The following is a 15,834-nucleotide window of genomic DNA, read 5'->3' as shown; positions in this document are numbered from 1 at the left end:
GTGGTGACTCTGATGATTCAAACTCGCCTCTCATGCTGCACCTGAAAGGCATCATGTTACAGCTATCCTTGGGTGCTCCATTCTGAGGAGCACTTGCAGCCTGGGATGTCTGCACACCGCTTCCTTCAAGACGCGCAGGCGCCGTCACGCACGCACAGGGGCCATCGCGTATGCACCGTCGCCGCCGGTGCTTGCCCCACCCTCCGGGCGGCCGGTCCGCTGCTGGAGGAGCTCCGGTCAACGACTCGCCCAAGGGCATAGAGCAAAGCAGCAAAACCTGGGCTTTAACCAAGGTCTCGTGACTCGAGTTTGATGCTTTTCTACAGAACAGATGATTATTTATGGATCCATCTTAAACCCTGAGCATTCTCCTCAAGGGAGATACGTGTATAAATCAGTGATCTGAAATTTCATGTTCGTTTTTAAGTAGGCTAACAAGCAGCCATATTGATTAAAGAAAAAAAATTTGAGAGCAACATCATTATTCTAAAAGGGAAGACTCATTAACATAAGCTGCTAACATAATGAAGTATTTGCATACTACCAATCTTTAAATCACGACATTTTATAAACCTAAACCTCTATCAGAGAACTAGGTTTTTATATATGTTTCTACAGAAATCCATATGATCTCTCCCCAAATTAAGTACTTTACCAATGACTCTAATTTTTCCAATTAGACTCTTTAGTATAACTATTCTTATGCATTATCATCTATAATCTCTCTCAGTGGGAATTTCTATGAATAATCGGCACATCTTCACACTTTAACAGAGTACAGTATTATCAGTGGCACTTTAATGGAACGCTTACATATGCGACATTCCACCATTACCATCTATTTCAGAAGGGAAATGGGAAACACCCCATTAGCAAAGGCCTCAGACAGGTCCTTACAGAGCCCAGGGCCCAGAGCTTTCATTTCGTGCCCAAGACACCCACTAGGTGGGGCCAGGGGGCAGCAACACTGCATGCTGACATTTCCTTCTGACGATGATCAACCCTGTCTTCAAAAACCTTTCACTTTGCAGTGCTGAGATTTCAGCTCCATGAGAGGGAAGAAGATGAGCAACCAAAGGACAGCCGGCTCTGAGCCCCCACCCTGCGTCTCAAAGCATTCCTGCCAGCTCGTGGAGACGCCTGGACCTCAGCAGGCAGGAGGAAGCATTACTTTCTTGTCACTGAAACAGAGAGCTTTACAGACTAAGAGAGATGGAAAACTCAAAACCACAAAGACAGTCATTTAAAAATATCAAGAAGGTTTAGACAGGAGGACATATGACTCTTTGTGTATGCTTTTTGCTTTGCTTTTTAGAAGACTTCACGATGGTGCATAAGCTACAGAACACTTCTGAGTCTAGGGAGGAAGAAATAAAAAGACACAAAACCTCTCTCATTCTCCTGAGGGGCTCTTGGTACCACACACAGCACTGTATACTGCGTGTTAACACCCCAGTGAGACAGCACTTCACACCTGCTACGAGGGCTACAGTTTAAGAAACAGAGGGAAAGAAAGCAGAAAATAACAAGTGTAGAAGAGCATGTGGAAAAGTCGGAACCTTTGTATGACCCAATGACTCCACTTTTAGGTACACACCCAAAATACCTGAAAACAGGGCCCCCAAAGGTATTTATACAGCGATGTAGGTCGTGTCCATTAACAGCTGGATAAACAAGCGTAACATGTCCAACAACGGCAGACTCATCAGCTTGAGGAGCTCTGACGCCTGCCGTGCATCACGGTGGCCCTGGAGGACGGTGCTCAGTGAGGTGAGCCAGTCACTGAGGGACAAGTGAGCCTGCCTCCACTCACAGGAGGGGCTGAGGCCGCCTGTCCTAGAGACAGACAGCAGAGAGGTGGGGGCCAGCAGCTGCTGGAGGGCAGTTTAGAACCAGAATGTCCCACCCAGCACACCCCTTCTCCAACTCAAATAAAATCTTAATTCCAGACACTGATCTACAGAATGTAATTTGAAAGATGAACATTACAGTTGAACTCCTCTCATGAGAACTTTCATTGCTTAACCAAATTGTAGTTTCTCTGAATTCTGGAACTGCCTGACCCAGAGATACCCGGGCTCACAGAACCAGAACCTCCACTTCTGCTGACAGCAGACCCAGATGCTTTCTCATCTTTCCCTTTCCTGAAAGTCAAAGTGTCAGCCGCTCAGTAGTGTCCGACTCTTTGGGGCCCCACAGACTGTAAAGCCCACCAGCCTCTTTTGTCTGTGGGATTCTCCAGCAAGTATACTGGAGTGGCTTGCCATTTCATTCTCCAGGGGATCTTCCCGACCTAGGGATTGAACCCAGGTCCCCCGCACTGCAGATAGATCCTTTACCATCTGAGCCACAGGGAAGCCCTATCCTAGCAGCTCTGAAACACACCTGTTAGGCTCTTACCCTAACAGGTGTAGGTCCAGTGTTCCTGAAGCCTGAGGCCTTGAAAGGTTCTCCACAGCATGTCCATCTACCCTCCTCCACGACTGCTAAACTTCAACCTCGTCCAAATCTGTTCACTGACCTGGTGACCCCTTATCACCCGTAACGGGCCTCCTTCAGTCAGCCCTCCAGGAGCGCTCCTTCTGAGTTTCCATTGTGCTAAACAGCAGATCTCACATCACAGACCATATCTGCCTCTTGTGAGAACTAGTGTGCTCTTACAGTTAAAACACACCTCCTCTGCCGAGCTTAAGGCCAATGCACAGTCACCAGTATCTCCTGAGTGACGAAGGAAGAAAGAGCAGTGTGGAGGTAAGCAGGGAAGGATAGAGAAAAACGTCCAGGTGGGCTCAGTGTATGTGTTCGCCACAGTCAACGGCCAGTGCGGTGCCCTGGGGGTCAGGCACCGTGGGTGAGCTTACGTTCAGTGCCGCCTGGGCTGAATACTAGGACCTATTTCACATGCACTTACTTTTACGCTGGCAAAGCTGGTAACTTTTGAAGGCCTGGACTAGAAATCAAGTAATAACAAAAAGTTAGAGAAGCAATTATGAAGTCTAAAGCTAACACTATTTTCACAGTTAAAATCCAACCACGAGTTGCAAAAAAGACTATCAGTCTCATCAATCTGTGGAAGGACAGCAGGAAAAACACAGTTTCCCTGCAAAAGAGGTGCGTTTGTCCGGAACCAGATGTGAATGAGAAACACACAGCTGGGTACTTTCGAAGAGTTAGCATTCTTTAAATCTGACTGAAAATATATCACAAGTATAAACACACTGAGATAATTTTAGAATTCCAAATAGACACTGAATCACAGCGACTTCCAAACATCTGCCTTTCATTCTGTCATTTCTCCTAGTATGCTGCTGTACAGTTACATTCATCACAGTCCATCCTCGTTACAATGTTAACTGAAGCTATAATGCAATTATGTTTTAAGTACACAGTTCGCTTCAACTCTTGCCAGATAAAGTGTTAATATTAAATGGAAGAATGGGGAAAACATTTCTGAAAATGAGAATACTGGTGATGGAGTATAACAAATAGGAAAAGAGAAACTGATACTGAGAAAACGCTAAATGAAATTATTTTAATCGGGGAGAAAAAATTATGTTTTATGCTACAGTTAGTTGAATTTGCTCTGTAGTCTTAAATTTGAAGTGAATAACACTTGTCCTCCAGAGTCGCTTGTTATCTTCCCTATTCTCTCCAGAATTAACTGCATATTGCACAGGGAAGCAAGGGGCACTTAAAAACAACTAGAAACAAAGTGATCCGATGAGGATCATCGTACAAACTGGTTACTTCAAAAATCCAACGAGATATTACCAAACAATCCGACTTGCCGGTATGCACTTTGAGAAGTTCTGCGAATCACGGGAACATGACGGAGCAGCACGAAAAGCCCCTCTCCCGCCCCCACCTTCTGCGAGTGTCTCCGTGCGGCCCACCTAGGCCCCCCGTGCCTCTGCGCACTGCCCCTGTTCTCATGGACTAGAACAGTTCAGTGTGTGTGTAGCACATGAACATACATGGCAGTATTATTCATAAGAACCAAAAAACAGAAATAACTCAGACGTCCGTCAACTGGTGAAGAAAAGGTGGTCTACCCAAACGCCATTTCTGGACGTCACTCGGCTGGAGAAGGGTTCGGGGAAGCACCAGCACTTGCAGCCCTCAGCAAGCCAAACGCCACAGGCCGCGCGTCCTGAGACCCCAGGTGTGAAAACTGTCCAGAGGACAGGACCCAGGGACGGGAGGAGCAGGGTGTGGCTGAACCAGGGGCAGGTGTGACCTGCTAACGGGCACACAGTCTCCTCCGTGTGGCCAAAGTGTCCTAAAATTTGGATGTTGGGGCTGGCTGCACTAACCCTCATTGCACACGGTACAGGGTGGAATTTATGGTACATGGATTATACCTCAGTAAAGCACCTATTCCAAAATTTAGTTTGAATTTCTAGTATGTTTTTTTTTTAAGGATAAAAATAGCGAGAGCACCTAGATGGACAGGTTCAGCAGCTGAGGGCCACTCTGCAGGGGGAGAAGCCAAGAAGCACCACCGAGGCTGCAGAAACGAGACAGAAAGGCAAGGTGCCTCCCAGTTGCACGCAGAAAGGGGAGCTGAGGCGTCACTCGGCCGGCTCCCTGAGCTCTGGCTCTGCCCTGCGAGTCTCTAACTGAAATGTGCACAAGCTCCCACAGCATGAAGCCCACGTGTGCACGCAGAAGGGGACGCCCAGGTGTGACGGCTCCACCTGCCTGGGCCTCTCCGAGGGCCTGTCGGCGTGCGCACGCAGCAGGACACGCGCAGGTGCGGGAGCCCCAGCCCCACTTGCCTGGGCCTCTCCGAGGTCGTTGTTCACCACCGTGAAGTTCAGCCCCAGCTCCTCCACGTCGCCCTCATAGCTCTTGAGGAAGAGCAGGTTCCTGTACACCTCGGGGTCTAAGGACGCCAGGTGGTGGATGTCCACGTCCGCGCTGGTCCCCAGCAGCTTGGACAGGAAGAAGCCGGCGAAGGGCAGCTCCACCAGCATGTTTTCATAGAGGGCCTGTGAGCGAGAGCAGGGGCCACTGGTTAGCACTCCACAGGGCCGCCTCTTACCCCGCCTGAGAGCGAGAGACCGCATGCCCAGCCTGGTCTCCACGGACCCGAGACAGCTGACTCCTCTCCCCCACGTGGACGTGACGGCAAGGTCACCACGTGCCAGCCCACAGCGCAGGCATTCACACACACACGCACCATGCAGAGAGCCCCACAACAGACGGCGGGGGACCTGAGGGCTTAAGTGTGGCGGGGGTCTTCGAGGGCCACCTCCTCATGTGACAAGACTCTGCCAAGTTTTTCTGTGAAGCCTCTGCAGGTGGATCAGTCTTCGGGGCTGCTGTAGTAAGTGCGCCAACCAGTGGCTTCACACAACACAGTCTGGAAAGGTCTGAACCCAGGTGTCAGTAGGCCACGCTCTCTGGGAAGGTCCTGCCAGCTACGGGGCTGATGGCCCCCCAGTCTCTGCGGGGCTGCTCCCCCTCAATCTGCTCTGTGCCTCCACCCCGCCCTCCTGCCTCTGATGCAGACGCTGGTCACTGGATCCTGGGACCCATTCCACCCAGGATGACCTCCGCTGAGCTTGCTTACATATGCAAAGACGTCTTTCCAAATAAGGTCACACTCACAGGGACCGGGCTTCCCTGGTGGCTCAGCAGTAAAGAATCTGCTTGCGATGCAGGAGACCTGGGTTCAATCCCTGGGAGGAGGCAACAGCTGCCCACTCCAGTATTCTTACCAGGGGAATTCCACAGAGAAGCCAGGCGGGCTACAGTCCATAGTGTCACAGAGAGTGACTATCACTTTCACTTTCTCTCATAGGTACAGGATATTAGGATTTGAGTGAATCTTCCTGGGGGTCACAGTTCTACCCACAGTGGCAGGCAGGCCAGAGCTCCTCGGTGACCAGCCCTTTCCTCTGGGTGGAGCACAGTGAGCGCAGGCATGGGCACTACGTGCCAAAGCTGGGTTTCGTGTAATTTTTGATGTCAAGGAAGACGATTATTCTTTAGATTTCTTTTTCAATCGTCAAATGGGGAGAAAGCAGCATTCTCAGCTCAGCGACCACAGCCGCTCTTCCTGCAGAGAGGTCGCCGTCTGGCCACATCCACATCCACCAAATGCTAAGCACAGGGTTCCTGAGACAGACGTGTGTGATGTCACTTCCGCCCTGCCCCACCTCCCCACGTGAGATGGCAGGCTCGTGCCACGGCCCACCCTGGAGGGGCCGTTCCCTGAGCACTCGGCCAGCACTGCTGCGCCCTGGACAACCATCTCACACATGGGCAGTCTACAACCATGACCCTTACATGCACCAACCTTACACGCTGACATTAGGCTCAGACACCCTCTGAGACCCACATTTTAACTCTCACCCACTGATGTGACTGGAGCAGACTACAAAACAGCCATGGATTGCAGCCACAGAACATCCCCCAGAAGAGAATGTCCTCCCATAGGCAAACACCCTCCCAGAGGCGAACGTCCAGAGGGCACTGTGTGGGCTCCCGGACACCGCCTCCCCGAGGGTGGTCACTGCACTTGGAGTTCAGGCTCACCCTCTGCCCCTCCAGCTATGTCCCTGCACTTCTCTTTCTGATTTGAAGACTGATGATTACTCAATTAGTTCTGAAAAGAAGGCAAAAAAGGCTTTCTTAATGAGAGAACGGGCAATAAAATGGCAACTGGCACTTAGGTCCTCTCCTGACGATGTAAAGAAGGGCTGTTTTGAGAAGCCAGGCTTTGCCTCAAGTTAAGGATGGCCAATACTATTAACCTGGCCCACTTAGGAACCCCATTACTTCTAATGAATGATGCCGTCAAAGCTAAGGAGCATTCTGCAGAGACGACAAGACTGATCCCAGGTGTCGAGAAAAGCCTCATTTGTACGGCAGTCTGTGAGTAAACTCAGAGAGTAAATCATCGGGTGTTGAGCACGGAAGGTCATTGTCTGCCATTCCTGCATTAGTAACAATAAACCTGTGAAGTCCACTCAATCCATCAGAGCTACCTGAATTTTAAACAGAAACTCCACTGTGACTCATAAAATGTAAATGCACAGGTGTAATTTTTTACACGAGGCAGGTTTGAACCTTTAGAGCATTTAATATACAAGCACTAATAAACGATGGCACTAAAAACCGCGACTGCATCAGCTAAATGGATTATAAATTAAATTTCCATAATGCATGCAACTGGGACACAAATGTAAGCATCAATCAGGGTATTTCCTAAACACAGGTTAATTATACAACTTCAAAAACTGCCAATTTTTTATGCAAAATAATCCACTTAGCATTTTTCATATTGGCCTCAATCCTCAGCCCGCTGCACACTTGTTCCTAGAAGCGTATCAATAACCACTTGTCATGAAAACACAGCAATAGGTATATGGAGAAAACCTGTAACGTATTTTTCAACTGTCTGTCTTTTATGAGTGTTTATAGCTAGAAATTGTGCCAAAATGATCTGAAATAAAAAGGATTAATTACAGTAGAAGCCTTTTAATATAAGTGAGTGCAGTCGCCATGCAATTAATGCAAACCGTGGCCGTGCCCAGACGGGCGGTGTGAGCTGCATCTGAGGCTGGTTCTGTTTGCTGCCAAATAACTTCAGTAATTTACTACATTAAGAATCAATAAAAAAATAATGCTTTTCAAATGCACCTCTATCAATCTTCAGGTAGTTCTAAAGTGAACATTTATAACTTAATCTAAAAACTATATTAGAGATGTCCTGTTTTAAGGCCACTCTAATTGAACAAGGAGATAATAATTTCAATTATTTCAGATCATGCTAACCTTGGAGTCTACAAAATTAAAGATATGTAAAATAAGGATGTAAGCTGATACTAATATGCTATTTAATTTAGCAGTTGTGTCTCAAAAGAAATGATGGCGAGTTGAACACCATGCTCTGACTGGGCTACTGAGGACTCTCATGCTGAGGCTCCTGCAGGGCGGGGGCGCTCCTGGTTGTTAGCGCACCGATGGTGCCCAGTCACGGGGCGCAGCGAGGGAGTGCCCGCTGTGTGCGGGGACCTCTATCGGCAGGATGGAATTCTGCATTCACAAACTGGTTTGCAAAAAACCATTTATTCTCTTTTGAGACATTTCAGGTTGTCAAAATTACACACATGGAGATTCGCTTCGAATCCTAACTGCTTACTCCTTTAGCTCTGTCCACATGGCTGCCTGACCCTCAGTGACGAGGGCATGCTGTGTGTTGGGTTTGACCTGCTCCCTCACCACCTAGGGGGATGAGGCATCCCACCAGCCCTGGAAGCCAAGAAGAGACACTTACTCCATCATTGCAACTGGTAATCTGCACCAAGGGTTTGACAACTTTATTTCTGAAAACAGCCCATTCACTTCTGAAAACCTCTGAGGATGCTGGGTGGGTGGGAGACAAAAGGTCACGCCTCCAAGCCGTTCTCCTCACTGGGCATCGGGAAATCCACCCGGGCGCACAGCCACTGCCCAGCGACTGCCCACTCCCGGCCGCTCCTCCCGGCTCAGGCTCCTCCGCCCACCAAGTGATGGAAAAGTCATGTCCCATTTCTCCCCAACGAGAAGTCAGTACTGGTATATTCCCAGAGCTGTGCAGCCATCACCCTCCATCTGAGTTTTGAACATTTTACCCCCTACAGCAGAAACCTTGAGCCCTGGGCTGTCACGCCCTCACTCCTGCACTCCTAGCACAGAACTCTTGGAGGCCTTTTCTGTAGCCACACGCACTTTTGGGTGAGCTGCCTAGCCCTCGGGCACCTCTGACGGTGCCCTGCCTGAGTTCCTGCTGCCCATGGCCATCTACACCAGCAGAGGCCAGGAGGCCTGCTGACCTCGTTTCTGACCCCCTGGGGTGGCAGGAGCCCCTGCCTGGTCTGTCTCACTCACGGAGGAGCTCAATAGCCCCCAGCTGCCTCCCAGAGAAGTTACCCCGATGTGAGGAACAAGAGCAGCAGTACACGTCTTCACCTGGCTTGCTTTTCACAGTGACTATTCATTTATCTTTAAAGTGTATTTATTTGGCTGGGTCTTCACTGTGGCATGGGGGGTCTAGTTCCCTGAACAGGGATCGAACCCAGGCCCCCTGCATTGGGAACAGGGAGTCTTAACACACTGGACCACCAGGGAAGTCCCCAAGTGGCTACATGCAGTGCACTCTAACAGCACCAGCAAAGGCTGTCTTCCTAACTTTCCAGGTGAGCATCTAACATGGCTTAGAAAAAGAAAAACAGCCCTAGTGTAACAGTGACCCATGTTAAGCTAGTGTGTGGGAGGGCTTAAAAATGTGAGAAGAGAGCCCACACACTGCAACCACTGAGCCTGTGCTCCAGAGCCAGGACACTACTGAAGCCCTGGAGCCTGAGTCCACAGCCAGAGAAGCTGCTGCAGGGAGAAGCCCGCACACTGCAACCGGAGAGCAGTGCCGCCGCTCCCCCGCCCCCCCTGCCCCCCACACAACTGGGCAAAGTCCTTGCAGACCAGCACAGCCCCCCCAAAATTTTTTTTAATAAAGAAAAATTAGAAAAAAATGTGACAAGGGATATCTCAATGGAAAGCAAGATCTACTTATGCAGGGGCAGAAAGAATTCTAGTGAATATCTCAGAATAGCTAAAACTTCAATGATAGTTTTAGGTACTGAAATCAACTGAATTCTGGCATACACTTGCCATTTTTACTGTTCAGTAAGCTGCGACCGGCGCACTAAAGCGCGGGCGCCTGCGACCGGCGCACTAAAGCGTGGCCGAGAGGAGCTACCCCACGTCCGAGGTCAGGGTCGGCAGCCGAGAGGAGCTACCCCACGCCCCCACGCCCGAGGCAAGGGGTGGCGGTGGGAGGACCTACCCCATGCCCGAGGCCAGGGGCTGCGGCCAGGACGACCAACCCCACGTCCAAAGAGCGGTGGCTGTGCAGGCACAGGAGGGCCTAGAGGAGCTATCCCAGGTGGAAGGTCAGGAAGGGCGGCAGTGAAGAGATACCCTTCGTCCAAGGTAAGGAACAACAGCTGTGCTTTGCTGGAGCAGCCCTGAACAGATACCCCATGCCCAAGGTAAGAGAAACCCAAGTAAGACAGTAGGTGTTGCGAGAGGGCATCAGAGGGCAGACACACTGAAACCATACTCACAGAAAACTAGTCAATCTAATCACACTAGGACCACAGCCTTGTCTAACTCAATGAAACCAAACCATGCCCATGGGTTGCCCCAAGACGGGCGGGTCATGGTGGAGAGATCTGACAGAACGTGCTCCACTGGAGAAGGGAATGGCAAACCACTTCAGTATTCTCGCCTTGAGAACCCCAGGAACAGTATGAAAAGGCAAAATGATAGGATACTGAAAGAGGAAATCCCCAGGTCAGTAGGTGCCCAATATACTACTGGAGATCAGTATAGAAATAACTCCAGAAAGAATGAAGGTATGGAGCCAAAGCAAAAACAATACCCAGCTGTGGATGTGACTGGTGATAGAAGCAAGGTCCGATGCTGTAAAGAGCAATATTGCATAGGAACCTGGAAAGTCAGGTCCATGAATCAAGGCAAATTGGAAGTGGTCAAACGAGATGGCAAGAGTGAACGTCGACATTCTAGGAATCAGCGAACTGAAATGGACTGGAATGGGTGAATTTAACTCAGATGACCATTATATCTACTACTGCAGGCAGGAATCCCTCAGAAGAAATGGAGTAGCCATCATGGTCAACAAGAGTCCGAAATGCAGTACTTGGATGCAATCTCAAAAACGACAGAATGATCTCTGTTCATTTCCAAGGCAAACCATTCAATATTACAGTAATCCAAGTCTACGCCCCAACCATTAACACTGAAGAAGCTGAAGTTGAACGGTTCTATGAAGACCTACAAGACCTTTTAGAACTAACACCCAAAAAAGATGTCCTTTTCATTATAGGGGACTGGAATGCAAAAGTGGGAAGTCAAGAAACACCTGGAATAACAGGCAAATTTGGCCTTGGAATACGGAATGAAGCAGAGCAAAGACTAATAGAGTTTTGCCAAGAGAACGCACTGGTCATAGCAAACACCCTCTTCCAACAACACAAGAGAAGACTCTACACATGGACATCACCAGATGGTCAACACCGAAATCAGATTGATTGTATTCTTTGCAGCCAAAGATGGAGAAGCTCTATACAGTCAGCAAAAACAAGACCGGGAGCTGACTGTGGCTCAGATAATAAACTCCTTATTGCCAAATTCAGACTGAAATTGAAGAAAGTAGGGAAAACCACTAGACCATTCAGGTATGACCTAAATCAAATCCCTTATGATTATACAGTGGAAGTGAGAAATAGATTTAAGGGCCTAGATCTGATAAGAGTGCCTGATGAACTATGGAATGAGGTTTGTGACACTGTACAGGAGACAGGGATCAAGACTATCCCCATGGAAAAGAAATGCAAAAAAGCAAAATGGCTGTCTGGGGAGGCCTTACAAATAGCTGTGAAAAGAAGAGAAGCAAAAAGCAAAGGAGAAAAGGAGAGATATAAGCATCTGAATGCAGAGTTCCAAAGAATAGCAAGGAGAGATAAGAAAGCCTTCCTCAGCAATCAATGCAAAGAAATAGAGGAAAACAACAGAATGGGAAAGACTAGAGATCTCTTCAAGAAAATTAGAGATACCAAGGGAACATTTCATGCAAAGATGGGCTCGATCAAGGACAGAAATAGTATGGGCCTAATAGAAGCAGAAGATATTAAGAAGACGTGGCAAGAATACACAGAAGAACTGTACAAAAAAGATCTTTACAACCCAGATAATCACGATGGTGTGATCACTGACCTAGAGCCAGACATCCTGAAATGTGAAGTCAAATGGGCCTTAGAAAGCAGCACTACGAACAAAGCTAGTGGAGGTAATGGAATTCCAGTTGAGCTATTTCAAATCCTGAAAGATGATGCTGTGAAAGTGCTGCACTCAATATGCCAGCAAATTTGGAAAACTCAGCAGTGGCCACAGGACTGGAAAAGGTCAGTTTTCATTCCAATCCCAAAGAAAGGCAATGCTAAAGAATGCTCAAACTACCACACAATTGCACTCATCTCACACACTGGTAAAGTAATGCTCAAAATTCTCCAAGCCAGGCTTCAGCAATATGTGAACCGTAAACTTCCTGATGTTCAAGCTGGTTTTAGAAAAGGCAGTGGAACCAGAGATCAAATTGCCAACATCCGCTGGATCATGGAAAAAGCAAGAGAGTTCCAGAAAAACATCTATTTCTGTTTTATTGAGTAAGCCAAAGCCTTTGCCTGTGTGGATCACAATAAATTGTGGGAAATTCTGAGAGATGGGAATACCAGACCACCTGACCTGCCTCTTGAGAAATCTGTATGCAGGTCAGGAAGCAACAGTTAGAATGGACATGGAACAACAGACTGCTTCCAAATAGGAAAAGGAGTACGTCAAGGCTGTATATTGTCACCCTGCTTATTTAACTTCTATGCAAAGTACATCATAAGAAACGCTGAACTGGAAGAAACACAAGGTGGAATCAAGATTGCCAGGAGAAATATCAATAACCTCAGATATGCAGATGACACCACCCTTATGGCAGAAAGTGAAGAGGAACTAAAAAGCCTCTTGATGAAAGTGAAAGTGGAGAGTGAAAAAGTTGGCTTAAAGCTCAACATTCAGGAAATGAAGATCATGGCGTCCAGTCCCATCACTTCATGGCAAATAGATGGGGAAACAGTGGAAACAGTGCCAGACTTTATTTTTCTGGGCTCCAAAATCACTGCAGATGGTGACTGCAGCCATGAAATTAAAAGACGCTTCCTCCTTGGAAGGAAAGTTATGACCAACCTAGATAGCATATTCAAAAGCAGAGACATTACTTTGCCAACAAAGGTCCAGCTAGTCAAGGCTATGGTTTTTCCAGTGGTCATGTATGGATGTGAGAGTCGGACTGTGAAGAAGGCTGAGCGCCGAAGAATTGATGCTTTTGAACTGTGGTGTTGGAGAAGACTCTTGAGAGTCCCTTGGACTGCAAGGAGATCCAACCAGTGCATTCTGAAGGAGATCAGCCCTGGGATTTCTTTGGAAGGAATGATGCTAAAGCTGAAACTCCAGTACTTTGGCCACCTCATGCGAAGAGCTGACTCACTGGAAAAGACTCTGATGCTGGGAGGGATTGGGGGCAGGAGGAGAAGGGGATGACAGAGGATGAGATGGCTGGATGGCATCACTGACTCGATGGACGTGAGTCTGAGTGAACTCCGGGAGTCGGTGATGGACAGGGAGGCCTGGAGTGCTGTGATTCATGGGGTCGCAAAGAGTCGGACACAACTGAGCGACTGAACTGAATCGAACTGAAGACCATTTTAACTTCATGTTTAATTTTGAAGAAACAAACTTATATAGAAAACTATGACTTTAGGAAGAAGAAGAAATCTCCAGATTTGGGAACGCGTTGCTTTTAATGGAAAAGAATATAAATTGTGATTAGAATGCTATAAAAGCAGTACAATTCTCCGAAGGGATAAGCGTCAAATAAGTAATCACTTATAAATTATAAGTTTTACATATTTGTTAATTATGATCTTTGATTTTTCTGTTTCTCAAAAAAACGGAAGGTCAACAAGAGGAAACTCATGGTGAATCATCCCTGTGGCTAATTAACTGGGAGATTCAGAAAGCCAATACTGCTGCTTCTGAAATCCGCTGACCTCTAAATAAAAAGAGTCTTAACATTAGTCTCAACATGCAAGTCATGACTGGCAGACTTGTGCTTAGCACAGAATGATCAACTATTAGCTGAATGATATGTTTAAAAAAACCTAAAGGAAAGATACAATAACTTCAGAGCTCAATCAGATGAAGCAGCTCAACTATGCTGACCCTTAATGAGTTGGTGAGTTCAAAATAAGATGTTATACAACAGAAGCTTTGTCATTTAAGGACCAAAGTAACTTAAATCACTAGTATTCACCTCAGTCGACAGTTTCAAAGCCTCAGCAAATTCAGTGAGCATTCTATAAAAGGATTCTAATGAATACAAAAATAAATTTTCCCAACTCTCAAAAATCTCAGGATAAACTGTTAACTGTCAATACTACGTCTATGATTCATTAAGTGTAGACTGAATTCCACTCAAATACAAAATTATAAAGTATGCTGAAGTTTTACCATCTGTTAATTAAAAATCTGAAATATATGACCAGGATATTATCAAACAACCTGATTTATAGGCATTCTGTTCCAATTAAATCAATATTCCAAAGCAAGGGGAAAAAAAATTTCCAAGTAGAATTCAAATATGATAAAAGATTTCCTCCAATAAATATTCTGAACTTAATTGGCTTAAATGGACATAGGTGTTTCTATCTGTTTAAAAAAAAAGTTCAAGATGACATTACCACATCCTTGAACTGTTTATTTATTCCCTGTCCAGAGTCTGATTTACAGGCGATAAAATGCAATCACAACCCACACCAGAGCAGGAATCATCTGCTAATGGAACTTTTAGCGAGAAGTGACCAGTGACATGAGGTAATTCTTCCTATACAGGAGTGCTCCTGAGGACCTCGCTGCACTTCATCACAGTAAACAATCACTAACATATGCATTAAAGAAAATTTAAATACATTATGACCCAATAAATATCATAATCAATCAATAGACAATTTTCTTCTCTTAAAGATTTAATGTTCGGATACCACACTATTAGTGCTATACTACTACACTCACTTAGATCTGGACAGTTTCTAACATGTTGGTACAAAGTTTAACCATTTATAGTCAGATATGTTTTAGAAACTAGTGCTCCCTTAAGAATTCCCTTGCAGAAAATTATACAAGTAAAACCTTTAAAATAAGGAACTAAATTAAGTGCCATTCTCAAACAACTATAGTTTTGTTGGTGCTTTTGTCTAAACTTTATTTAATTTCAAGATCTTTATTAAGACCGCATTTATACATACTCCATTTTTAGGACCTGGAATCTGGTTTACAGAGCTGATACATTCCAGAACGAAGGATTAAGAGGGTCTGCTCCCCTCTGGATCTGCAGCTTCACAGCAGATGTGTTCTCAGGGAAGCTCCCACACGAGCAGCATGACTATGCAGACACACACCCACACACACACACAGATACACACACACACACGTGAGCAGCGTCACTACGCACATACACCCACACTATCACAACAGGGTCACCCTGGCAGAAGGCTGGACACAGAGAGGAGTGGAACAGAGGAGAAACCACCCGCACGTGTGTGGCCAACTCAGCACGAGTGCCAGGACGGCCAGACACCCACACGCAACAGAACACGCAAACACAGTGTCCACACAAAACCCGTACATAAGTGTTCACAGCAGAATTACTCATAAGAGCCAAACCTGAACCTCCATGAAATAATGAACCGATAAACTGTGGTCGTTACTCGCATGATGACATACTAGACAAGAAAGGAAACAAGCATGGATAACACGCACCACGTGGAGGAACCCTGAAAGCGCTACGCCAAGGCAAGGAAGCCAGTCGTGGATGGCCGTGTGCCGCGCGACTCGGCTCACAGGAAAAGTCCAGAACAGGCAAACTGCAGAGACAGAAAGGAGGTCAGTGGTGGCCCAGGACAGCAGGACTGGAGCAAAAGGGGAGTAACTGTTAATGAACATGAGGTTTCCTTTTTTACTATTTCCTTCTGAAATCTTACTGGTGATGGCTGCACAGCTCAGGGAACATACTAAAAATCACTGAACTAAACCCCTTAAAAAGGCAGAATTTCACGGAATGTGAACTTCAAATAAGTCACAAGAGCATCGTCTGCTCTGCAGGCCCCGATTTTTAATTAGGGTGCTTCTCTAACGGGCCACTGAGTCCACGGAGCT

At 46.8% G+C, this 15,834-nt stretch overlaps 1 protein-coding gene across 2 annotated transcripts in view; it reads right to left on the bottom strand.

Annotated features, from left to right (window-relative positions):
- Nucleotides 1-15,834, bottom strand: part of UBE3C (ubiquitin protein ligase E3C) — a 115,481-nt gene that overhangs the window by 15,374 nt on the left and 84,273 nt on the right. The window contains exon 19 of one of the 2 annotated variants that reach the window (NM_001192188.3): nucleotides 4,779-4,991. In NM_001192188.3, coding sequence (NP_001179117.2) covers nucleotides 4,779-4,991 — 213 coding nt within the window. Of the gene's footprint in view, nucleotides 1-3,937; nucleotides 4,992-15,834 lie in introns of those variants that run through there. The other variant, XM_005205800.3, reaches the window with a different exon arrangement.

Source organism: Bos taurus, chromosome 4, assembly GCF_002263795.3.
Source record: "Bos taurus isolate L1 Dominette 01449 registration number 42190680 breed Hereford chromosome 4, ARS-UCD2.0, whole genome shotgun sequence".
Taxonomy (NCBI): Eukaryota; Metazoa; Chordata; class Mammalia; order Artiodactyla; family Bovidae; genus Bos; species Bos taurus.
The sequence above is the reverse complement of the archived record's forward strand: the minus strand, read 5'-3'. Positions and strand labels throughout refer to the sequence as shown.